At 40.4% G+C, this 26,697-nt stretch overlaps 1 protein-coding gene across 4 annotated transcripts in view; it reads left to right on the forward strand.

Annotated features, from left to right (window-relative positions):
• The window catches only part of PASD1 (PAS domain containing repressor 1), a 215,303-nt gene that overhangs the window by 91,467 nt on the left and 97,139 nt on the right, over positions 1-26,697 (forward strand). For 2 of the 4 annotated variants that reach the window (XM_040323814.1, XM_040323817.1), the window contains exon 1: positions 18,491-19,534. The exons of 1 other annotated variant lie outside the window; for it this stretch is intronic. In XM_040323814.1, the coding sequence (XP_040179748.1) occupies positions 19,503-19,534 (32 nt within the window). In that variant the 5' untranslated portion in view covers positions 18,491-19,502. Of the gene's footprint in view, positions 1-18,490; positions 19,535-26,697 lie in introns of those variants that run through there. One more of the 4 variants, XM_040323815.1, reaches the window with a different exon arrangement.

The following is a 26,697-nucleotide window of genomic DNA, read 5'->3' on the forward strand; positions in this document are numbered from 1 at the left end:
CCCAGTGGTCAAGTGGTTAAAGCCCAACTACTGTTTTGTGTTACTTTAAATAGAGTGGGGAAAAAATAATTTTCTAATAGGTTTCTATATCTGTCAATGACAGTATTGGAGAGATGTTCCTTTACTTTTTAAACCTGTAACACCTGTATGAGATATGGGGGAGCAGTTGTTAATTAGGACAAGAAGGCTCGGTCAGAAATAAAAACCTCCTCCTTTTTCTGGGGTCCTCCGCCAGTCCTTCTGGCTCCTCCTCTTAGATGAGTGCCTCCATAAGAGGCTGGTTTCCTTTGGGGCACTTGTGCGGCTCCGCCCCTTGCTCTTCATTACAGCATTTGATTGACAGCAGTGGGAACCAAAGACTCCTGCTTGCTATCAATCTGCCCAGAGAGGAGGGACACAGCCGAGAGAGCCTCAGCTCTCAAACAGAGCTGGATCGTGAATGGGCTCAGGTAAGTTACGAGGGGCGTTTAAGTCAAACTGGAACTTTTAGGTTTATATATAAAAGAACAAATTTGAAGGAGTGGAAACTGAATTTATTTTTCAACATACTCACCTGCTTTATTTATACACTTATCCCAGTGTTTAACTAATGCCTGGAAAGCTTTGAATTATAAAAATGTGTTTGCACGCCTGAACCATCCTAGCACAGCCTGTTTGACTTTGTCATCAGTGCGGAAATGCTGACCTCCAAGGAACTTTTAGGGGTCAAAACAGGTGGAAATCACATGGAGCGAAGTCTGGGCTGTAAGGGGGATGTGGCAATACCTCCCAGCCGAGTTGCTGTAATGTGCATGTAGTGTGGTGAGCAGTGTGAGCTTGTGCATTGTCCTGGAGAAACAGGATGCCCTTAGTGATCACACCAGGCCATTTTTTCTGTAGACATGTATGCAGATCACCTAGAACACAACAGTAGTATCCACTGTTGATAGTGGCACCACGGAGAAGAAAATACACATGAATAACACCATGTTTGTCCCAGAAAACACTTGCCATCACTTTACCTGCAGACGCAATTGTTGGAATTTTTTTGGGTGGTGGTGAGTTTGTATGTTTCCACTGCTTTGATGCTTGTTTTGATTCCGGCGTGAAATGATGTGTCCAGGTTTCGTCACATGTAATGATGTGATCCAGAAAATCCTGGCATTCCCTGTAAAAATGCTCCTTCAATTCAGGGCAGACTTTAACTCTTCTGTGCCGGTCAAAAGTGAAAACTGCCTTGGTACCCAGCATGCGCTAACTTTTTAGAAATGCAAAGGTTTGTGAATGATTGTGTTCACCGTTCCCACAGAAAGATTAGTCTGTGGTGAAATCTCCCAACAGGTTATGCGGCGATTATCCAGGATCAGGTGTTCCACTTGCTGAATGTTCACAGGAATGACTGGTATGTGCTGGGAATCCCCACGGCCGGGATCATCACTGACGGATGTATGGCCATCTTTGAAACGTTTACACCATTCAAGTCTTACTGCAGCTGAGTGTCTCATAACCGTAATGTGCTTGAAGTCTTCTGTAGATATCCAAGAGTTTTACGCCTTCACAAGAAACTTCATCACCATATGCTGTTCCATGCACTCACTAACACTGTTGTCTACCGTCTTCATTACCGGTCTCTGGACTGGCCCGCGACATGTGCGCTACCTATCAGTAATAGGGCACACTTGCCACTTACTACTGTGTGTAGTACCACCACACTAGCATCTATTTTCATACCTGAGATATTAAAAGTCCCGATTTAGCATGAACGCCCTTGTAAGACAGAAGGTTTTTTACCTTCAAAGCCCAAGTGCAGTCATAATTTAAAAAAAATCAGCACAAACTACATAACTCCGTTTTTCTATCACCCACTATATCAGTAACATAGGTTATTTTATGGGATGTTGTATAAACCTTCCCCTGCTGGTAATTTTGAAGTTTATGAATGCGGGGATAAACATAAAGCGGTTTATTTACTAAAGGCAAATGATGTAGGAAAGGACTCCTGGTGTAGTATTAAAAAAAAAACAAGAATTATTCAATGAGAACATTAGTGCACTCACGAATGTGGTACTGTCACATGTGACAGTGCAGCCAGATCAAGCTGTGGTGTAAGTCCTCATTGTCTCGAGCAACCCTGGCCAGGGGAAGCAGGGGAGTACTCTTTAATGAAGAGAGGATGGGAAGCCTCCTTGGGAACCAACACCAACCACTGTCAGAAGAAGCCACGTCCACTGTGATGCTGATATGCCTGACCCCAGATGCCATGTAGGGACACGTTTTTTGGGAAAAGCCACCTTTCATCGACTAATGTGGGGCTTTTCCTACACTGACTGTTCCTTCTGAAGCTCCACCTTTGCAGTATAATTCAGAAGGCACTATATTAAAGGAAGTGAAGCAAACTTCAAGACCATTCTGCTTATTATTAGTAGGCTAGAATTAGTGGACATTCAATGTGGTAATTAATAAATGATTTTGCATTTTCATCATGAGCCAGGTCAGTGCAAACTGACCAAATACTAAAAAATGCCTAAGCAGAATTTTCCAACAGTGAAACTTAAAGCGGTGTTCCAGACGATTTTATATATATTTTTTTAAGTCAGCAGCTACAAACACTGTAGCTGCTGACTTTTAATAAAGACACTTACCTGTCCATTGAGCCCGTGATGTCGGCCCCCTGAGGCCGATCCGTCCATCCGATCGTATGCCGGCACCTCCATCCTAACTAAGGGAAACAGGCAGTGGAGCCTTGCCTGCCTGTGAAAGCAAGAACATTTAGCATTGATCTTGCAGTGCCACTATTCATTAATGGTACCCCAAATGCTGGCCAGAAAATCATGCAGTTAAAAATGCCAAAGCTCTCCTTCCAAAAAAGGTACAGGTGCTTCTTTTGGCGCATTTGTCATGCATAATGCAGCCCATTAAAATGAATAGGCTGCCCCATGCATGTCAGGAGAAAAACATGCAAAGATACTGATGTATAAACGTCACATATTCCTAGTACATTCCCGTAAATGCATGTACACATCATGCATAAACAATTCTTCTAGCTTTTTTATAGTTTTTTATGGCTGGTTCATACCAGAATGAGCACATTCCTGTGTGATTTTGACAGCCAATTTTTTTCAATAGGCTGCCAAACGAATGCACAAAAGGTACAGCAGGAGCGACTTTTAAAATCATGCTGCTTCAAACCACATGGTAATAAAATGTTATGCGGTTTGGTGGCTGAAACGCTCATGCATTTTCTAGATACATTTGGAGTAGCATGAACAATTAATAGATCCTGTACGTATTTAACAAGGGAAGTGTGTTCCCATGCATTTGCTGCCACGCAATTGGTGTTAATGGGCTCTTAAATCAGTAAACACAAATGCCAGAATGCCTAAAAACTTGGTATTTTTAGGCGTCCATGTGCAAGAGCCCTTATGCATACTGTTTTCTGCTATAGGGGACAATGCCAGCCTCCAAGGCCAAAGATGTACTTACCTTTTCCACATTACTATATTACTGTTCTATTGGTACCTTTGGTAATTACATATTTAAAAAGACCAGGGGGTTGGCGAAAGGCTGGGCAAATAATGACTTTTCCAGAAATGCATTCAACTTCAGCTGCTTATATCTCTGGATCTATGGATCATTTCTACATGTGCTTTCCAACGATTACCACTGCTTCTGTGTATATTTCACCATGTACTTAGTTTGCCATGCCCAGGTTTGTGATAAGAATACTTTAAAACAAAATAATGCTGAGATGTTGCACGAGGCAAAGAACTGTATTCCATATTTTATGTTCTGGGAAACCTTTGACTGGCCGCTATGGATAACACTGAAAAAATTCTGGTTCGGACCACTTTGGGGCCAATTAAAGTGCCAAAATGTATTTATACAAAATTCTTGGCAGAGAGAAGGGGATTGTTGTCCACCATGTTTTATCTTGTGTATAAAAGTGGATTAAAGGTCTGGTTTTGTTGTTGTCATTCTGATTCTGTGCTTCATTTTTCCACTACAGATTAGAAATTAAAGGTGAAATAGAAATCTCCATTGGTTGCTATGAGCAGCATGGACTGTTTTTGTCAGACTCTTTTTTTTTTTTTTTGCAAGAGAGACATTTTATCATCTTCTAGTAGCAAAATTCATGAAGATTTGTTCTACATACATAGTATGATATAGGAACATTTTTGCACTCCTTATGCAAATCTTTTACAATCTATTCTGCTTCTTTTACATTTCCCCATCCTTCACGATCAAGACATTCTCACGTCTTTATGTATGTTTAATTATAATGATGAGACTTTCATTTTCAAATATATTATTTGAGAAAAGCTTCCTGATACATTTCTGAATTTTGCTTTTTTCCTTTCTTAAACAACACCAGTGCAAGCCATGTGTGTAAATATGAGCTATCCCAGCTACAAATTTGAGACAATGTAGCTATGTTGTTGTGTCAGTCATGTCTACAAACTGTATTTTAATGGATGCATAACTGGACTAGGATCTTTTATATCTGGCTACACCTTCACTTAAATTACATTTGAATTAAGCAAAGTTTTGTTCTCTAACTGTAATTTAGTACAGGTTCAAGATGGTGTAACACAGACCATTCTTTCGTAGATCGTACTAATAAATTGAAGTTTCAATATGATTCTTTATAACAAACAGTTGAGAGTTAGTTCACCTCTGATCCTTAGAAGGGGCGGATCGGAGCTGGTAATTATAACATCTTTTTAATTTTAGTAAAAAAAATTACTTTACAAACTCTTTTTTAGTGGAACTTTACTCTCTCAATCAACATTAACTCTTTTTAATCCTTATGCTATTAGCATTAGTAAATAGATAGGAAGGTATATTGTAATCGCTTGTTTTAAAGTGTACCATTTCTATTTCTTTTAGTTTTGGATAGGATGGAGAGGGATTAGAATATCTGTTAGTTTTCATTACATTACATTACATTACTGCCTGTGCCCCCATTTGGGAGATTCACTCTATTTATTTGCCCTGTTTACTTTAACCACTTAAGGACCGCCTAACGCCGATATACGTCGGCAGAATGGCACGGCTGGGCACAGGCACGTACCTGTACGTCGCCTTTAAGAGCCCAGCCATGTCGACACGGTCCAAAGCTCCGTGAGTGCGTCCGCGGGACCCGCGGACCCGATCGTCGCCGGTGTCCCGCGATCGGATCACAGGAGCTGAAGAACGGGGAGAGGTGAGTGTAAACACACCTTCCCCATTCTTCTCTGTGGCAGAGTCACTGATCGTCTGTTCCCTTTTATAGGGAACGACGATCAGTGATGTCACACCTACAGCCACGCCCCCCTACAGTAAGAATCACCTTAGGGCACACTTAACCCCTTAGCGCCCCCTAGTGCTTAACCCCTTCACTGCCCGTGTCATTTTCACAGTAATCAGTGCATTTTTATAGCACTTTTTGCTGTGAAATGACAATGGTCCCAAAAATGTGTCAAAGGTGTCCGATGTATCCGCCATAATGTCGCAGTCACAAAAAAAAATGCTGATCGCCGCCATTACTAGTACAAAAAAATATATTAATAAAAATGCCATAAAACTATCCCCTATTTTGTGAACGCTATAACTTCTGCGCAAACCAATCAAATGATTATGGTGATTTGTTTTACCAAAAATAAGTAGAAGAATACGTATCGGCCTAGACTAAGGAAAACATTTTTTTTAATATATATTTTTGGGGGATATTTATTATAGCAAAAAAAAAAAATATAGAATTATTTTCAAAATTGTCGCTCTATTTTTGTTTATAGCGCAAAAAAAAAACGCACAGGTGATCAAATACCACCAAAAGAAAGCTCTATTTGTGGGGAAAAAAGGATGCCAATTGTGTTTGGGAGCCACGTCGCAGAACCGTGCAATAGTCAGTTAAAGCGACGCAGTGCAGAATTGCGAAAAGGGGCAAGGTCCTTAACCTGCATAATGGTCCGGGTCTTAAGTGGTTAATTATCAAAAGTGAAAGTAAAAATAATAATAAAAAAAAATTGGGGTTGACATCAGAACATTAATAGAGGGAAATTCTTCCAATGGGGACACTAGTTCTAGTGATCCCGGTGGCACACTGGGATTCCCCTACTTTAGAAGGATTTTCCCTCATTTCCTGTTTTGGCTATAGACTAAAAAGTGAAGGGAAATCTCCACAAGGGGACCCAGATGGAAAAAAAAACTGATGGGGGATATAAACCTTCCTTACTCTATATAAAATGAACAAAAAATGTTGCCTACGGGCAGGGCTGAGATTCCCCTGCTGATGTCACTCAGGAGAGGAGGAGGAGAAAGAGAGAGCCAGGAACAGGATCTTACTTTTTTTTGGATTAACAAACACTTTAAGCTCCGCTTTATAATACAGTACTCCATTTTGCAAAATAACGCTTACCTTTTCAGTGGCTCGTTTCAATGCCCTTCCCTCTTTTTCCTGCATTTGTAAAGTCAGTAATGGTGAACTAACCCTTTTTAGCCCAATTACTGGATTCTGGAGTCCCGGTTCAGCACAAGGTTCACAGTCTGCATCCCATCATGTATCTTTGTAGTTATTACTGCATTATACAGGGCATATGTACAATCTTTGAATGCAATATGTGTATTCAGAATCATTTTATCTATTCCATATCCATTAGAGTTTAGACTGCATTGTAAAGTTCTGCACTTGCCTACATACTATAGATTAAACTGGTTTGGCTGGAAGGTGTTGATATCACTACTAAGAATTATTAATGTGTCAAACAAGAATATTGCAGTACATGGTATGTCATGATTGCTTTCCAGGCTTATAGCACTGTAACATGGATAAATCTGAGAAATAAAACATTTGGTTTCCAGTATTTTGGAATATCATCTTCATAAGCAGTATGCAAGAAATTATGGCTAGGTGCAACACTTATCAAGAACAGATGGTGGTTGGGAATACAAACAAAGGCAAGATCAATTAGACTGACCCAATCACCTGGAATACAAAATAAGTTATCTTATAATTGTAGTGAATTGTATATGTGAAATACAACAATATTAATATCAACTTGAACATTCTATGTTGAATTATAGAACATGGTAAACGGTGAACGGAATATTTACTCTAACCTGCTTTTCCATGACTCATTCCTGCAGTTTTTAAATTAGCTTAATTGTAAGACTGTGGTCATTTACAAACATCCTTTATTATCTCATATAGTATGTCATAAGCCTTACCGTCTTGGACTTGTTAGTATTCCTGAAAGATTATATCAAGACAAAAAAAATAAATCATTTAGTACATCTCTGCAATACATGTAAATTTCTCATGTTTTATCCAATAAACATACTTCATGTACAGAAAAGTAAATGAGTCTTCAAAAAGAGATCATGATCCCTTAAAGCATATTAAACAGTTCCTCGTCGGCTTCCTCGGTGAAAAGTGTAGACACGACCAAGTTTCTCGGCAGAATCCAGCTCCGATCGAGTTTCTGGCTGAATTCTGCCGAGAAACTCGGTCGTGTGTACAGGGCCTCAGAATTTTCTCAATTCTTTTCTAACCTGAAGTTTATTAATTGCACGTCTTCGGGCGCTTTTCTAATTTCCTTAAATTTCTTTAGAGTACCCTCTAGAAGTCTTAATGTCTGGACTTAACTGTGTTTAGATCTTTTTGGTTGCATAATAAGGAATGCCCTCACAGCACCCCCCCCCCCTTTTGTCATTTGATATTGTTGAGTTTGCATGTACCTTGTTGCTAACATGGGGTCGCGTTAGCAGAGAAAATGGGGGAGAAGAGAAATGCCAGAATATTAGTTAGCACCAATTTACAAAGGAGGAGGAATAAACTGCCTCAAATGTATGTCCTACATGTGTGGGTGTTGCTGTGATATGTACAACTGTTCATTTAGTTTTTTTACATTTTTGGAAGGGGTGCCACGAGAGTGTTTAGATATTTAAAGGTTGCCTTGACTGAAAAAAGGTTGAGAAACACAGGTGTATTTTGTTAAAGAGGTAGTAAAGCATTTATAAAAAAAAACTTTCTCCCTGCAAGGCAATGTCATAATGTGCTAGTATGCACCATAAACTAGCACATTATGAGAGAGTTGCCTGTGAAATGGATCCCTCCAGCAGCGAACCATCACCGCTGACAGGGCTTCGATTTTCACCCGGTTTTCATTCCGGGTTCGCGGTCACATGAATTCCCGAGCCACAATGATGTCACTCCCACACATGCACATGGGAGTCACGGCACATCTCTCTCAATGGATGACATGCTGCCCATTGAGAGCACAGTGCACATGCACCGTAGACGCCACCGGCTGCAATACATGTAAATATCTTCTAAACGGTGCACGTTTAGGAGATATTTACAGTACTTACAGGTAAGCTTTAATATGAGCATATCTGTAGGTAAAAGATAAACATTGAAGTTTACTACCGCCTTAAAAGGCATGAAAAAAATTTAAATGAAAAGAATAAAGCAGGCCATACACGGTCGAATTTCGAACAAATTTTTTTTTCAAAATCAGAACGTTTTTTTTTGTGATCCGATGATGCCACCATTGATTTTCGAAATTCGGGCCGACAAAACCTTCATGTTGCCGGGAATATTCGTTTCTCTCCGGGAATAATCTTTTCTTGCACATGCGCATTTTTTTTTCTATTACATTTCTCGCACGATTCTCCCATCATTGATCAGAAAATCGTTAGTTTTTCAAAACATTTCCAACATGTCAGATTTCTCAAATTTGTTTGTCGCACGTAAATCGCCTGTTGCTGCAGCCCACTAACGGTGCGAAATTCGTATGAAAATTCTTTGATACAATTTTCGGTGTATGGCCGCCTTTAGTAATTTGCAACAACAGTAAATTGCAACAAGGTCTGTCTGGTAATTTTCCCACTTACTCAACCTGTTTTTAAATCTTTTTTACAGCTTTAAAGCCCAGTTGAACCTTCTTCAGACATACAATAGTTCAACTCAATGACAATGACTGCAGGTGTACGGGGTTGAAAGGGAATCCGACCCCCGAATGAACACAGATATGCTCTGTACATTGATAACAGATGAAATAGTAAATAACAGTCACGTGTTTACCATGGAATCTGTTTGTAAATTAACACATTATAGAGCATTTTTGTGTTCATTGTAAGATTGCAAGACTGCAGGGGAGAAGATTGAGGGCTCTGTGTCCCTGTGCGCCTTTATACTACATACTATAGTTGTACGTAGAATCATATTGCATAGTACCTGGCCAGCTTTATGATAAAAATACTGTAATTATTTAATAAAGTATATATAAAAAAAATCACCTTTTCAGCACTGAAATTGGTGGAAGCCAGTGTAATTTTTTAAGGCTTATATTTTTACTGCATAAATTTAACGAACGTGACACCAAGACGTCATTCTTTAGAACTAGTTTAGACTGGTGTTATAGTTAGATAAATGTATCGGTGAATCACAAATAATTAACATATAATCACTGTATTTCCCTGTAGCTAGGTAAATATGTGATGCAATACTGTTGGTAGCTTATACTTTCGTGAGTGCAGACAGTCAGATCGGCATGAATGTTTACATTTGTGTATAAATAAAAATTACATTATAAATACCTTTTTTTCCCACATTTATTATAAGTGATTACATACCCTCAGTTCTCAGCTGCATAAGAGCTGTAACTCAAAACATGCAACCTGTAGAATTTTTTAAATGTCGCCTATGGAGATTTTTAAGCGTAGAAGTTTGTCACCATTCCGGGCGCAATTTTGAAATGTGACATGTTGGGTATCAATTTACTTGGCATAACATTATCTTTCACAATCTAAAAAAAATAGGCTAACTTTACTGTTGTCTTAGGCCCAGATTCACAAAGGAGATACGACGGAGTATCTCAGATACTCCGTCGTATCTCTCAGAGTATCTATGCGACTGATTCATAGAATCAGTTACGCATAGATATCCCTAAGTATGCAGTACCGCGGCCGCCGCTGGGGGGAGTTTGCGTCGTAAACCAGCGTTGGGTATGCAAATTAGGAGTTACGGCGATCCACAATGGATTTTCGCATTCGCTACGTCGCCGCTAGTCTAGTTTCCCGTCGCAAAGATCGTCGTCGTTTTGGGTGCCTTAACTTTAGTCAGCAAACGTATTGCTGTCTAAAGTATGGCCGTCGTTCCCGCGTCGAAATTTTAAATTTCACGTCGTTTGCGTAACACGTCCGGGAATACGGAAGTACGATACGCGCGTCACCGTTCAAAAAAATGACGTCACTTCGCGCAAAGCACGGCGGGAGTTACGAAACGGAGCATGCGCAGTAGGTCCAGCGCGGGAGCGCGCCTAATTTAAATGGCACACGCCAAGTGCTTTGTGAATCAGGCACTTGCGATGAAAACTTGCGGCGGTGTAACGTATCTATGATACGTTACGCCGCCGCACTTCTGCCTGAATCTGGCCCTTAGTTTTTAATTAAAAAAAGTGTATTTTTTTCCCAAAAAAGTGCGCTTGTGAGAACACTGCACAAATACAGTGTAGATTTTTTTTTTTATAATATTTGGGGGTTCCAAGTAATTTTGTAATTTTCTAGCAAATAAAAACAGTTTTAACTTGTAAACAACAAATCTCAGAAAGAGTGGTTAAGACCTGTTCCACTAAAAAAAAAAAAAAAGTTCTGAAAATAGCTCTTGACATATCTCGCACATTTAGGTTGTATATCACTATCAGGGCTCAAGTCCAGCGGAAACGCGTGGGAACGGAGTTCCTGCACTTTTTTCACAGCAGGAACTCAGTTTCCTTGGGAGGCTAGGCTGCTCTAGTCCTGCAGAGCCAATCCTTCACTAAGCGGTGATGCCCAGCTCGAGTCACTGTCAGGGGCAGGCGAACCTTAGTAATCCTTTATGTTACTGGCCGCTTCCTGTATATGGGTTCATCGGGTAGTGTGCGGGTATTTTGTCACTTCCTCGATGCCGCAATATCTCCTGGGAGCTTTTGTCATTGTTCCCAGGAGACATTGCGGAGGTCTGACGCGAGTTATCACGGGATTTAGAAAGAACTTGCGGTTTAGTAATTATGCAAATGAGTGTATCATTTTTTTTTTTTTTTTGGGGGAGTGGATCTTGGGTGGGAGTTCCCACACTTTTTTCCCCAGAACTTGACCCCTGATCACTATGTAGGACTGCAGTTGATGATATCACATAATCCATTTCATTATGTTGTACATACAGTACATGTTACAATTGACCAAAAACAATGTCATATGGGGACCTGCCTGAATGGTTATAGATTTAACGCCATAGAAAGACCTCTCTTCAGAGGAGGTTCAGCTGTGGTGTGTTGTAAATAAAGCATGTCTAAACTTAAAGAGGAACTGCAGTCTGCTCACATTTTTTGTAATTAAAAACATCTGTGCCATTCTGAAGCTTCCCTCCAACCACTTTGCACATTATTTTATATATACTGTGATTCTGCTACAGAAATCTCCCTCTATCCTCCTAAATCTGTCTGCAGCCATTTTAACTGTGAGCAGCCTAAGCTGCTGCCTGTTCACTTCCTGGATTCACACAGAGGCACACCTCCAGCTCTGAATCTCTCAGTGGCTCTCTTATGACTCATCCCCCCTCCCTTACTGGCAAACTCTTGTGTGTGAGAGACAGAGCTGTGCATTATGTTATAAGCCTAGGCTAATGACCAGACAAGAAACAGGAAGTGGGCCGTATAAGGTATTTACTGTCAGAAAAAAAATGTTTTACAGTCCAAAGTAAAAACAGGAAGGGCAGAAGATTTAATAGATGTAAAGATGAAAAAATTATTGAAGGTCCGCTTTAATAATGTCATCTGCAAAAATTATTGTGTTATATAATAAAAATGCAGCTACTATATACTATATATTAAAGTGGTTGTAAACCCTTTACATCCACTTTAATCAACAGATAAGCCTAGATTAAGGCTTACCTGTAGGTGCTTGAAATATCTCCTAAACCTCTACGATTTAGGAGATATTTCCTAAAATCCCGGGCGCCTGCCGTAGACATCAGCGATCGTGCTGTTCCAAAGGGAGGCCCTGCCGTGACTGACATTTACTTTTAGTAAATATCTCCTAAAACGTCATTGTGGCTCCGGCCAATCACAGCGCCGGAGCCGTGATACCCGGAAGTAACCCCTGGGAAAGATGGCGGCCGCCCGAGCGGTGTACAAGGACGACTGCGGGGGTTAGTATTACATAATTAAGTAGTATGCTATGCCCGCCGGCACCCACCTGTATGCCCATTTGCGCACACTTGCGCACCCGTGCCATTGTGCCAACGTACATCCTCGTGCGCTATTGAAAAATAATTGCCACATCTATGCAATAAACCACTGCAAGGACAAATGGAGTCAAAAGTTGTAAGTTTATTATATGCAGCTCTATTGATGAAAAAACGTGTACAGAGTGAAAGGACTTGTCTCTTACATCTACAGATACAACAAAAGAATAATTTCTGCTGCCACTTTCCCTACTATACTTCCAACCATAAACCCTTCATCTTTAAATTAAATGTATTGGTTAGATGTTGTTAATTGTAAAGGGGATTGTAGAAGGATTGTGCCATGTGTGGCCAGCATTACAGAGCAGTCTCCATCTACAGTACGTCATATTGGCAGCAGATATTGTTAGTTAGTAGCATAGATTTTTTAAAAGACTACATGCAATTCTGTAATTCTTCTGCTCTGTGAATCATGCCTAAGGCACTGGAAATTTAGAGTTGTCATATTTTTATAAAACGTTTCCGCCTTGATTAGCACAGTACGCAAAGCAGGAGGGTGGAAATATTTGGAGCTATGCCAACATGGGTGAGCTGACACATTGCTCGTTATTTGCCTAGAACTCACAATTCCTGGTTACTTCTCAGAAGTAATGATATATATTATGAAGTAAAAGTGTCCAAAGGAAAAAACTTTCCATGTTGCTCTTGGCTACGAACATGATTGTGAAGCCATAGTTTACTTTTTAGTTATTTATTTTTTAAATTGGCAAAATCAGCATTAGCATGTATTTGTACAGATATACAGTGTATGTATGTATATATATATATATATATATATATATATATATATATATATATATATATATATATATATATATATATATATAAAATAAAACAGTATATACTGTATGTATACCTATTGTTTTTCAAATCTTGCTATTTAGTTAGCAGAATGCACAACAGCACACCTGAGGACATGGCAACACAATGAGGCTGATTTTCTGAAGGAGTTTAAAATCTTTAGTCCCCTTTCAGGTGGGGTGTACTCCATCAAGCAGATCCGCCTGCTCAGCGGAGAATCTGTCAGCTGATCCCTGCTGAGCAGATGGATGACAGGTCTGTGTCCGCTCCGCTATGCAGAGCGGACATGGACACAGCCTGCTGTTCTCTATGGGGCGGTCAGATGAAAACGGACCGCTTGTCCATTTCCATCCGACTATCATCCGATCCAATCCAATTTTTAGCAGACAGGAGCGGATCGCCTGCCAATGACATATGTCCGCTGACATCCGCCGCTCTATAGAGAGCAATGGTCCGATCGGGTCCGCCTGAAAAACTGACAAGTGGACCCAATCCGTCCGTCATTGTAAAAGGGGCCTTACTTTTACATCAATTATACAAATATGTTAAAATCGAATTCCTGTTTCTTTATTTAATCTACATATGATTGGGTATTCAAAGGGAACACAGTTTCTGTTTAGTGTGTGATGTTTTTCCATTCCTTTGGGATGCATTTGCACATTGTCACTCTGATTAGATGTGAGAACCCCAAGCAGTCTGTGTCCAGGGCTCATCACTTGCATGTGACCGCTGCATGAGCAATTATATGCCAGTGGTGATGGTAATTGTGGTAACAACACTGGGGCCCTCGCATGGAATCAGAGGGCTGGTGCACTTGCAGGTGTGAATGCACCCTTAACCCCTTGCTGCTCAGCCCCTGCATCCCTTTAACAGGGTCTTTATGTCCGTGGGCAGGGGGGCAGCTGTTCATTGTAATTGGCTGTCACAATGATCACATGATCAAGAGCCAGTCTCACCAGCTCCTAATGATTGTTAGAAACCAAGAGCTGACCTTGACAGCTTAGTCATTGTGCTGGGAGCGTGCGTGCGGCACATGGTGCTTTGCTGCCCATGCACGCATGTGTGGTGTGTGGGCATTAAAGTGGTTGGAAACCCTCTGGCGGAAGTTACACCTACAGGTAAGCCTAGATTAAGACTTACCCGTAGGTGCTTGCAATTTCACCCGAGCGACGCCTTCTTCTGCTCATGCGCCGTCTTGAAAGGGCACGCTGTGCCGTTTCAAGCCAGGGTCATACCGTTAAAGATGGCTCCCGCTTCCTCTTTAAAGCCCACCCTCTTTGCTGCCACACATATGCGTTACGTGGGTGGCAGTAGGTTAATAAAATTGGAACCACCTGATGGCTCGTATGCATTAAATGCCTCACATTCCATATCTGAGAAACTTCCATTTTTGTTTACCGGATTTGGTGTAGCCTCCCATTAAAAGCATTAAATCCCTGTTGCTTTCTAAGTCGACTACACAATTGCAACACAAGTCTCAGAAAATCATTTTCGCTAGTTAGTGAGAAGGAGGCAAGTTCCAGTGATTTGTATATTATGTAGAAATTCACTTATGGTCCCACATACAGTTTTCAAGTTTTCAACATTTTCATCTTCCTTCACATAGCAGTCTTGTGACCCAGTCACTGTCTCAGTTTATCTGTGTATACTGGTTTCATATAACACAAGTAACAGTTTTTATTTTTTTTTGCTGTTACTTGTCTCATATATCTCCTGTAAATCAACATTCTCAAATGTCCCTGTAATGATGGGTACATGTTTGCACAAACCAAGTGACATACAAGAGGGGTATGGAGGAAATGTTCATTTGTGGGTAAAATGCGTTAGTAGTGAAAGGCAAGGTAGAAACAGCAAATATACTTTTAACTCTACACCAGTGGAAAAACACTGGCAGTGCGGAATCAGTTTACCATTTCTGTGCTTATGTAAATTCATAAACAGTTGTGCTCATAAGTTTACATATTCTGCCAGAATTTATGATTTATTGGCCATTTTTCAGAGAATATGAATGACAACACAAAAACCTTTCACTCGTGGTTAGTGTTTGGCTGAAGCCATTTATTATCAATCAACTGTGTTTACTCTTTTTAAATCATAATTGCCACAGAAACTACCCAAATGACTCTGATCAAAAGTTTACATACCCTGGTGATTTTGGCCTGATAACATGCACACAAGTTGACACAAAGTGGTTTTAATGGTAACCATCCTCACTTGTGATCTGTTTGCTTGTAATTAGTGTGTGTGTATAAAAGGTCAATGAGTTTCTGGACTCCTGACAGACCCTTGCATCTTTCATCCAGTGCTGCACTGATGTTTCTGGATTCTGAGTCATGGGGAAAGCAAAATAATTGTCAAAGGATCTGCAGGAAAAGGTAGTTGAACTGTATAAAACATTTGCATTTAGCCCCCTTTACCCGGATACCCCAAACTAAAGTCTAGTGGAACCAGTTGCCTTCAGAAGTCACCTAATTAGTAAATAGAGTTCACCTGTGTGTAATTTATTCTAAGTTATTCTCAGTATAAATACAGCTGTTTGCTAGAGAACCTTAGTGAACAAACAGCACCATTAAGGCCAAGGAACACACCAGACAGGTCAGGGATAAAGTTGTGGAGAAGTTTAAAGCAGGCTTAGGTAAAACTAACTATACACGTCACCCTGAACACACCATCCCCACCGTGAAACATGATGGTGACAGCATCATGTTGTGGGGATGCTTTTCTTCAGCAGGGACAGGGATGCTGGTCAGAGTTGATGGGAAGATGGATGGAGCCAAATACAGAGCAATCTTAGAAGAAAACCTGACTTGAGACTGGGGTGGAGGTTCACCTTCCAGCAGGACAATGACCCTAAACATACAGCCAGGTCAGGGATAAAGTTGTGGAGAAGTTTAAAGCAGGGTTAGGTTTTAACAAAATATGCCAAGCTTTGAACATCTCACAGAGCACTGTTCAATCCATGATTCAACAATGGAAAGAGTATGGCAAAACATCAAACCTACCAAAACATGGTCGTCCTCCTAAACTGACAGGCCAGGCAAAGAGAGCATTAATTAGAGAAACAGCCAAGAGGCCCATGGAAACTCTGGAGGAGCTGCAGAGATCCACAGCTCAGGTGGGAGAATCCGTCAACAGGACAAGTCGTGCACTCCACAAATTTGGCCTTTATTGAAGCGTGGTAAGAAGAAAGACATTGTTGAAAGAAAGCCATAAGAAGTCTGGTCAAATGAGACCAAAATTTAACTTTTAGCCTAAAAGCAAAATGCTATCTGTGGAGGAAAACGAACACTGCACATCACCATGAACACACCATCCCCACCATGAAACATGGTGGTGGAAGCATCATGTTGTGGGGATGCTTTTCTATAGCAGGGACAGGGAAGCTGGTCATAGTTGATGGGAAGTTGAATGGAGCCAAATACAATCTTGGAAGAATACCTGTTAGAATCTGCAAAAGACTTGAGACTCTAAATATACATCCAGAGCTACAATGTAATGGTTTAGATCAGAGATCTCCAAACTATGGCCCTCCAGCTGTTGCGGAACTGCACGTTCCAAGAGGCAATGTAATACTCTGACATTCACAGACATGACTAGGCATGATGGGAATTGTAGTTCATGAACAACTGGAGGGTCATCATTGGAGATCAAAGCATATTCATGTGGTAGAATGGCCCAGTCAAAGTCCAGACCGAAATCCAATTGATAATCTGTGGCAAGACTTGAAAAGTGCTGTTCACAGACCCTTTCCATGCAATCTGTCAGAGCTTGAGCTATTTTGCAAAGAAGAATGGGCAAAAATGTCACTCTCTAGATGCCCAAAGCTGGTAGAGACATCCCCAAAAAGACTTGCAGGCTGTAATTACAGAAGTTGGTTCTACATAATATTGACTCACGCCACTCTTTTCAGATATTTATTTGTAGAAAACCATTTATCATTTTCTTTCCAATTATGTGCCACTTTGTGTTGGTCTATTACATAAAATTCCAATAAAATACATTTACATTTTTGGTTGTAACATAACAAAATGTGGAAACTGTCAAGGGGTATGAATATTTTTTTAAGGCACTGTATCCTCTGTTTTTCATAGAACCTGTGTAATGCAGATTTTCAGGGTGAAAGGCAACTAATTCAGGAAACTGTCAGTCACCGGCTTTCTGCTCTGCCCCTCCTGTGCTCACTGGAGCGCTGGGCTGTTGAGGGGGCTGGAGTGGCTGAATCTGGCTCTCATCGGCACTCTGAGAGATTGAGCCAGCTGCTGGTCAGTCATCTGGATGGATCTGGACATCATTGCCAATATCCTTTCAAAGTCTGTAGCGGCTCAGTTGATTCTGGGTCACAGGAGTACAAAAATAAGTGCACTCCTGTGACCCAGAAGAGAAGAAAGGACAAAAAAGCATACTCTTTTAAGCAATACTGACTTTTTTTAAGACAAGCTCGATCCATGTTTGAATCGCATTCAAGAGGCTATTGACAGTTTTAACCAAATTTTGGGGGGGGGGGGAAATTGCGCTGCATCCACATGGATTGCACATGGTTGTGGGGTGTTTGTGGGGCTTCCCCATTGGCTTGAATGCCATCTGCCAATTGCTACATGTTCAACTTTGCTGTGGATGTGAAGGAAAGCATCGCATTTGCAGCTTGTTAGCATCTCCAGCTACTGCTTATTGCAGCTTAAAGGAGAAGTATGGGGGGGGGGGGTTGACCATTCATACTCGCCTAGGTGGATGCAGCATCGGCCGGATGCTGTATCTGTTCCCTGGCACCTCTACACTAAGAACCAATCAATTGAACAACTCCGATAGCTTGGTTTTTTAACAGATCCCCTCGAGCTCTCTTCTCTGCTTCTCCACGCTCATTGGAGCACTAAGATGTGGAGGGGCGGGCAGCGGCCATCTCAGTCTCTCAGCGGCTCACTGAGAGGCTGAGATGGGCATCGGATCCAGACTTTATTGTCGTACTGGTGCAGTGCCTGGACTGATTCCTGTGACTGCTGAAAACAGGTCACAGGAGTGCAAAACGAAATGCACTCCTGTAACCCAAAGGAGAAGCCCAGCCAAACAAGCTCAGACTGGACTTCTCCTTTAAGGGCTAGTTTACACTTGCTTCAAAACATGGCTTCGGACATGCTTTGCTAAAGATCTCTGAATGCCAGCCAAAGCTCCTGTCACTAAATAAAATGGTTAGCTTACAGTCCTGTTTACACCTGCTTTTGCTTGGTGCTTCGGTGAGGCTTTGATGAGACTTTGGTGGCGCTTCAATGGGGCTTTGGTGAGGCTTCGGTGGGGCTTCAGTGGGGTTTTCAAGAAAGCTTTGCCATAGACTTTTATGGAGGCTTTGAAGATGCTTTGAAGCACCACTGAAGCTACATGGGGTAACAATTTTGAAGCAAAGCCGAAGCAAAGCAAAAGCAGGTGTAAACTGGACTGTAAGCTAACCATTTTATTTAGTGACAGGAGCTTTGACTAGCATTCAGAGAGCTTTACCAAAGCCTATCTGAAGCCTTGTTGAAGCCTTTTTGAAGCTGAAGCAAGTGTAAATGAGCCCTAAGGAGAGGGGAGGTTGGCAGGCGGCATAAACATGGCTCAATTGCACATTTTTTATGCCCCCCCCTCCACCCCCCAACCGCAAGTCTAAACAAGGCCTTAGTACTACTTTAAAAACCTGTATCCTCAGAACCCTCAACCTGCAGTTGATCCAAATGATCTTATTTCCAAGAAACTCATCTCTTTTAAGTGTAAATAAATAAAAAATTTACTCCAAGGTCCAAGGTGATTGTTTACTAAAGCTGAGTGACCAATGTCCTCAAGTATGCCTTCTATCTTCACTTTTGTGCGAACTAATCTCGGAGGCTCTTTATAAAACTGTTAAAATAACATTTGCACAGTTTGCGCCTTCATTCAGATCAGTTTCAGCAGCAAGGTTTCGCGTGATGGATTTTTATATTTTGTCAACAACAATAACTATTATTTGGGATATGATATCATATTATTTTTATCTCGCAAGTGCAGGTGTGGTGCTTTCATTCTGCATATTCTGCTCATATTGGTGAAATCATTATATTTTGCACGTGTTTTAGGGAAACTCTGATGCTTTGTATTACACGTGATGCCCTTTGGCTCCCCTCTGTTGAAGCGCTGTCAGAGTTCTCTGTAGTTTGCCCCACGCAATTCTCTTGTCACAGTGACTAGGATTTCCTTTCCCAAGTTTTACTAGTGACTCATTTTATTATTACTCTCCATTCTCTCCTCCCACATTAGAGACTTATCCAATAACCTAGCTTTGGGATTTGGCCTGAAGAGCATGCATGACAAAGCACAAGCATTTGTTTCTCAGAGATGCCTTAGCGAGTCACGCACAGCTATACTGGAGTAGATACCCTCTGAGCTTGGATTATACACGGTACGCCATCTGTACGGAGAGGCAGCAGGATTGGCAGGCCGTGCTGAGGATTGTATGCGCAGAATGACTATTACCAACTGTTTAAGGTAGTAAAGATTTTATTGTTTTGTTTTTGTTTGTTTTTTAGAGCTAGGCAGTTTTAGAAATGTTTTGGTACTTTCCGTTTTAGAGAAAGATAGATAAAACAATTTAAATGATTTATGTCACATTAATTAAATATGTTTGATAATGTAGATCCGTATAATAAAGGTTTATCTGGTGATCTGTTATGTAATTCTACTTTTAATACACTAAGGATAAAACTTTAGCACAGAGCACATACCATACTAGTTCTTTTATCCACACAAAGACTGATGAACTAAAATTATACTTTAAAAGAAATAAAAAAAAATTGTTTTTTTGTGGTTAGTGAAAATCAGTAATAGTTTTGTCTTCTTTTTATAAGATGTTGTTTTTGGAATGTTATTTTTTATATGAATCACATTGTTACTGCAAATTACATTATTAGTGAAAATGTAATAATTTTTTTTTTTATTGAAATGTTCGGAAAAGTAACGCATGAAAATATTGCACAAATAGATATGAAAGGGAATGCTTTTCTTATGCAAATGATCAGCATGATGTAAACAAATTCCTATCTATATGTGTTAGGGTGCTTAATTTGTAATGACGTACATGCTGTGTGTGGCAACTGTAATTAAAGTGTATTCACGCCCAAAGAAAAAAAGTTTAATAATATTACAGCCTACCGATTCTTAGATATGGTGGCTAATTTCGTTTTTTATTTTTAGGCTTTTTTTATTTTATTTTCGCCAGGTGGGCTAACCAGTAACACACTTTCTGTCTAAGGGCAGGAAGAGGAGCAACAGAGACACCATTGGACATCAGCATTGGCTGGTGAGGGTAGTGTGAGAAACACAGATGACTAACAAATTTACACCCAGCAGTTACTGAAACAGGTTTTATTTTTTGTGATAAAAGTTTTAACTAAATTAATAAAAGCTGGTCTGTTAAAGGAAGGTGAAAATATAGGGAACATTTCAAATAAAACTAATATAGCCACCACATTTCAGTATTGGTATACTGAAAAATATGAAATTGTTGCTTTTGGGTTTGAATATGCTTTAATTTATTTGGCAGCTCAGATTTCTTAACTATCCATGTCACATGCCACCTCTGACATCCCATTGTGGGTGCTTTTGGAACTACCTTATTGTGCCCCGATTTCTTTACAAGTGTTGCTTTGACTCCCTCATAAATGATGTCCCTTAATGCTAAGCCCTTAAATGCTTCATTTCCTGAAGCTTTAGGATTCTGTTAGATAATCTAGAAACTTGTGTCCCCTTTCTTGACAATCATTATTACCTCTCTTTTTCCACTGGGGTTGGCACAACCTTGTTCATTCTCCTGGTGGACTTTCCGTGGCTTTACCAGGGTGCACCACTTTTTAAACCGCATGCTCGTTTCCTTCATAGGAGGCCCTTCAGGAAATGCACAAATCCTCAGGCAATAGCACTTCCATTATTTGCAATTACGCAATTGGTTTTTGTCTCTTCGTCATACTTCCACCTCTCCTTTTTGCAAGACATCTTTTGAGCATACTTGTAGTCCCCCCCCCCCCACCAGGGTCCCCTGGTCTTGTCTCCCTCAGAAAAGAAAGAAAGGTGCACTAGCCTAGTGTGTTACCGTTGACAGTTTTAATAAAATAACATGGTAATGAAAAACTACTCACAAGAGAAATGACATAATAGGCTTGTCAACAACGATGTGGTAGATACCCCTCAAACCACGCTCCAGAATAGGGGGGATAGAGGTGTGTCACTGCCGGCTGACGCATTTCGAGGCGACAAGGACCTCTTCATCAGCTGCGCTTTGATGAAGAGGTCCTTGTCGCCTCGAAATGCAACAGCCGGCAGTGACACTCCTCTATCCCCCCTATTGTGGAGCGTGGTTCGAGGGGTATCTACCACATTGTTGTTGACAAGCCTATTATGTAATTTCTCTTGTGAGTAGTTTTTCATTACCATTTTATTTTATTAAAACTGTCAACGGTAACACACTAGGCTGGTGCGCCTTTCTTTCTTTTCTTTTGTCGTTTTCCACTAGGACATTCCCCGTCCATGAAGGGCAGCAAGGCCACTGTTACTGTTTTTGACACTGTTGGTGTGTTCCATGTGGAATATTGAATTACTGATGGACAATATGTAAAAAGGTACTACAGCGCTATTACTAAAACCATATAAAATACTAAAGATAAGCTGCAGACACGTGAGGTGCACAAAACCAAAGTGAATAAATAAGAAAATATTGTGTTGCGCTGATAATCAAGTAAAAAATTGCATACATATATATATACACACCATATACATAAATAAGAACCCCCTACACCTCAAATCAGGGAGGTATATGTGCAAAAGATAAACAAAAACCACTCAAAAACTATAATGTGAAAAAATTCAAATAGAACCAGCAAAAATAGTTCATGGAAAAAACACAGTTCAGTACATAGGCTAATAGGAGACAGGTGTGAGATCCACAGTCCTTTGGTGTGCAGCTGTCATTATAGCAAAAAAAAAAAAAAAAAAAAAAAAAATATATAAAACCTTTTCCTTCTGGACTCCCCGATTAACACAGGATATCAGCCGCTCATAAGGAGAAAAGAAAGATATATGGTGCAAATAACGTAATAAAATGGGAAATGAACCCTGCAATACAATGATTGCACTCACGGAACCTCGATGGTAAAAAGGCTCAACTGCAATCAGTCATTAAACGCCGCTCAGTGCTACGATCTCCTCAGAAGGACGTATTCGACCGTCGATCGCGTCACTCGGCTTCTCCCCCACGCGTATCATCAATAGCCACTTGACTTATTCATGGATTCATTCATTCATGAATAAGTCAAGTGGCTATTGACGATACGCGTGGGGGAGAAGCCGAGTGACGCGATCGACGGTCGAATACGTCCTTCTGAGGAGATCGTAGCACTGAGCGGCGTTCAATGACTGATTGCAGTTGAGCCTTTTTACCATCGAGGTTCTGTGAGTGCAATCATTGTATTGCAGGGTTCATTTCCCATTTTATTACGTTATTTGCACCATATATCTTTCTTTTCTCCTTATGAGCGGCTGATATCCTGTGTTAATCGGGGAGTCCAGAAGGAAAAGGTTTTATATTTTTTTTTTTGCTATAATGACAGCTGCACACCAAAGGACTGTGGATCTCACACCTGTCTCCTATTAGCCTATGTACTGAACTGTGTTTTTTCCATGAACTATTTTTGCTGGTTCTATTTGAATTTTTTCACATTATAGTTTTTGAGTGGTTTTTGTTTATCTTTTGCACATATACCTCCCTGATTTGAGGTGTAGGGGGTTCTTATTTATGTATATGGTGTGTATATATATATGTATGCAATTTTTTACTTGATTATCAGCGCAACACAATATTTTCTTATTTACTGATGGACAATCCACCCGTGCGCAGGAGTTTTGTTTTTTCTGTGTATTATCTTGTCTCCCTTACATTGCCCTATACCTGGCCTCTTGGTACCCCAGCAGAAATTGGCCTCATACCTTTTTATGTCTGCCAAATGAACCATTGCCTATCCTTTGGAAGACCCTGTCTGTTGCTTGGTGCTTTCCAGGGGGTGAAAACCAGAATGACCACTCTGAGGGTTAATGTGCAGATGTCCAGTGTACTGAAGTATTTTTTTTAAGTTCTGGGAGCCGTGGATAAGTTATTCCTTCCTGTCCCTACCCCCAACTAGCTATGGTCAACTTTAAACCTTATTTGTACAGGTCCTGCATCCATGGTACTCGCCCTCTCTTGGGGCCCCTCTTCTCTCTCCCTCTTTTCTTTTCTTTCTCTGTTTACTCCCTCTTCTCTTCATTCCCAATATGAAGGCTATCAATGTAGATTGCTGTCCTCCAGGGAACAGAGCAATATAGCCTGTGATATCTGCCTAATTTTTACCCGGTCCTGAGTCCTCTATGGTCCTGGTAACAGTTTACTGTTATGCTACTCATTACGTGTTCACATGCTCTTTCTTTTTTTTCTTTTCTTTTTACAATGTCGCCCCTGCATGGGCAAACCATGGCTTGTTATCATTCTTGAAACTTTAATAAAAAATATTGAAACAGAATATGCTATAATAATTACAGATGCATGTTCTGCTTCCTGCTTTTATTGTGCTACATAAATGTGTTTTACTCATCCCTCTGACAGAGTATGTTTATGCCTGCGCCACCATGCTAAAAACAGTGCACTTTCTGTGTGCACTGGTAACTCAAAATATACTTTCCCTTGAAAGTAAGGTGTGTAAAAGCCACTGCTATGGCTACACGATTTTACATGATGCATGAAAAAGTTTCTTTGTAAATGTTGAATGGGTTTTTGTTAACATAGAAACATAGAAGAGTAACAACAGAAAAAAGACCAAGTGGTCTATTGAGTCTGCCCCCCCATTTTAAATGTATATATTTAAATTATATTTATTTTTTTACTTTTTTGTCTGAGTAGTTATTTTGTAAGTTTAACACACATCCACCAGGTTCAAAGTAGAATTAGGGAATGTGTGTTTTTAACCACTTGACCACCGGGCCTATTTTGGCACTTCTCTCCTTCATGTAAAAATCAAAATTGTTTTGCTAGATTAATCAGAACCCCCAAACATTATATATTTTTTTAGCAGACACCCTAGGGAATAAAATGGCAGTCACTGCAACTTATTTCTTGCACGGTATTTGCGCAATCATTTTTCAAACGCCTTTTTTTGGAAAAAGAAACGGTTTCATGAATTAAAAAATAATAAAACAGTAAAGTTAGCCCAATTTTTTTGTATAATGTGAAAGATGATGTTACGTCGAGTAAAAAGATATCTAACATGTCATGCTTTAAAATTGCGCACACTCATGGAATGGCGCCAAACTTCGGTACTTAAAAATCTCCATAGGCGATGCTTTACATTTTTTACAGGTTACTATTTTCGAGTTACAGAGGACGTATAGTGCTAGAATTGTTGCACATGCTTGATACCTCACATGTAGGGTTTGAACGGTGTTTACATATGTGGGCGGGACTTGAATGGGTGTTCACTTCTGAGCGTTAGCTACCGGGGACAGGAGCGTTTTTAAAGAATTTTTTCTTTTTTTTTTTTTTACTTAATTTTTTTTTTTACGCTTTTTTTTTACATTTTTTTTATCACTTTTATTCCTATTGCAAGGAATGTAAACATCCCTTGTAATATGAATCACTGTGACAGATCCTCTTTATGGAGAGATGTGGGTTCAATAAGACTCCACATCTCTCCTCCAGGCTTACAAGCATGAGATTGTGAAAAAAAATTCACGATCTAATGCTGACAGCCGCGATTGTGGCTTTGTCTACTTCCGGGGCTACGGCTATGGCTATGGCTACGGCTCAGACGGTCATCTCTATGCTTCCCAGCCAGCGCCGGCCGATTCGTTCTTCGAGAGGCCGGAGAAGCACCGGAAGGCGGCGGGTGGGGGGACGTCCCCTCCCGCTGCCTATAAGAACAATCAATCGGCGGAACTGCTGCTTAGATCGTTTTTATCATGCAGAGAATCGGCGGCTTAAGACGGTGATTTCTGAATGATGCCTGTAGCTGCAGGCATCATTCAGATATCATCGCACAAATTCGAAGATGTCCATGGACGTCCTCGGTTATTAAGTGGTTAAAGTGAATGTAAACTCTAACTTAATAACTTTACAGTAAGATTTTTGTAGAAAATAGAAAATGACATATATAATGTACAGTAAAACTTTGGTTTGAGAGTAACTTGGTTTGAGAGCGTTTTGCAAGTCAAGCAAAATGTTTTAATACATTTTGTCTTGATATACAAGCAATGTCTTGATATAAGAGTAGTGTCATGTCACAACTGAGTATAAAAAAGAAGTAGCAATATGGTTACATTTAATGAAGGTACAACATTTAGCAACTTATTCCCACACTTAGGGGTGCCTCTTTTCTTCTTATACCCTGTAAAAAAATGCTTTGATATACAAGTGCTTTGGATTGCAAGCATGTTTCTGGAACAAATTATGCATGCAACCAAGGTTTTACTGTAGTCAGTCAAAAGCGTCAACAAAAAGCTCCTGCTGTAACTGATCGAAAAAAATGGAATGGATTACACCATGCACACAAGCGAGGTAAATGGAGGAATTTTCCTTATTGTATTCTGACGGTGGGACTCCTCCGCTGATTGCCTGCATGCCATGATCAAAGGAAAATTTACCAACAGTCCCATACAAGAGGAGTCAATCATTATATGAACGCCTCTTGAACGGGAATGCCCATAGATGGATCAAAAGTGTTAGCTGGAGTCAGGCTTTAATTTGCTAGTGACTTATGTAAAGTCCATCTAAATCTACTTGTCCAGATAACAAGGATGGCTATGTTGTGCCTCTATAAATACAATGGAAGAGTAAGGCCTCGTACACACGATCGGTTAACCAGAGGATAGCGGTCTGATGGATCATGTGTAGGCCCCATAGGTTATTTAAACTTCGGTTAAAAAAAAGCCAACTTGCTTTATAATTTAACCGACGGATTGCTAACCGATAGGTCAAAAAAAAACGATCGTTAGTACGCACAACTATCGGTTAAAAATCCATGCATGCTCAGAATCAAGTTGACGCAAGCTTGGAAGCATTGAAATTAGTTTTTTCAGCACGTCGTTGTGTTTTACGTCACCGCGTTCTGACACGATCGTTTTTTTAACCGATGGTGTGTAGGCATGACGGACCATCAGTCAGCTACATCGGTTAACCTATGACAACGGTCCTTCAGACCGTTCTCATTGGATGGACTGACCGTGTGTACGAGGCTTAATTGTCAAAGCTTAACTGAACAAACTAACAAGTTAGAAGCTGATTGGTTACTATGCACAGCTGCACCGTATTCCCTGTGCATCAGCTTTAGTAAATCTAAAGTCCAGTGTGTCCCCAGACATGCAAAATTCAAAACTGAATTAGCTGTGTGTGGTCTTTTCTCCTTAGCATGGCATGGTTGTCAGTGGTGTATACTAGCAAACACATGATATGGTACTTATTGCTCATACAGCGAAAGGGCAGATACACAAAATAACTGTGATGTTTAGATTAAGGTTAAACACATTTTTTCAGTGCAACGCATTCCCTCAACACACATTAAGCAGCATTTGTGTGTTAGCGCTCTGTGTTGCACACGCCTTACCTTGTGGTGTGCTGCATTGCAAACATTTTTGGC

This window comes from Rana temporaria, chromosome 9 (genome assembly GCF_905171775.1).
Source record: "Rana temporaria chromosome 9, aRanTem1.1, whole genome shotgun sequence".
NCBI classification, from domain to species: domain Eukaryota; kingdom Metazoa; phylum Chordata; class Amphibia; order Anura; family Ranidae; genus Rana; species Rana temporaria.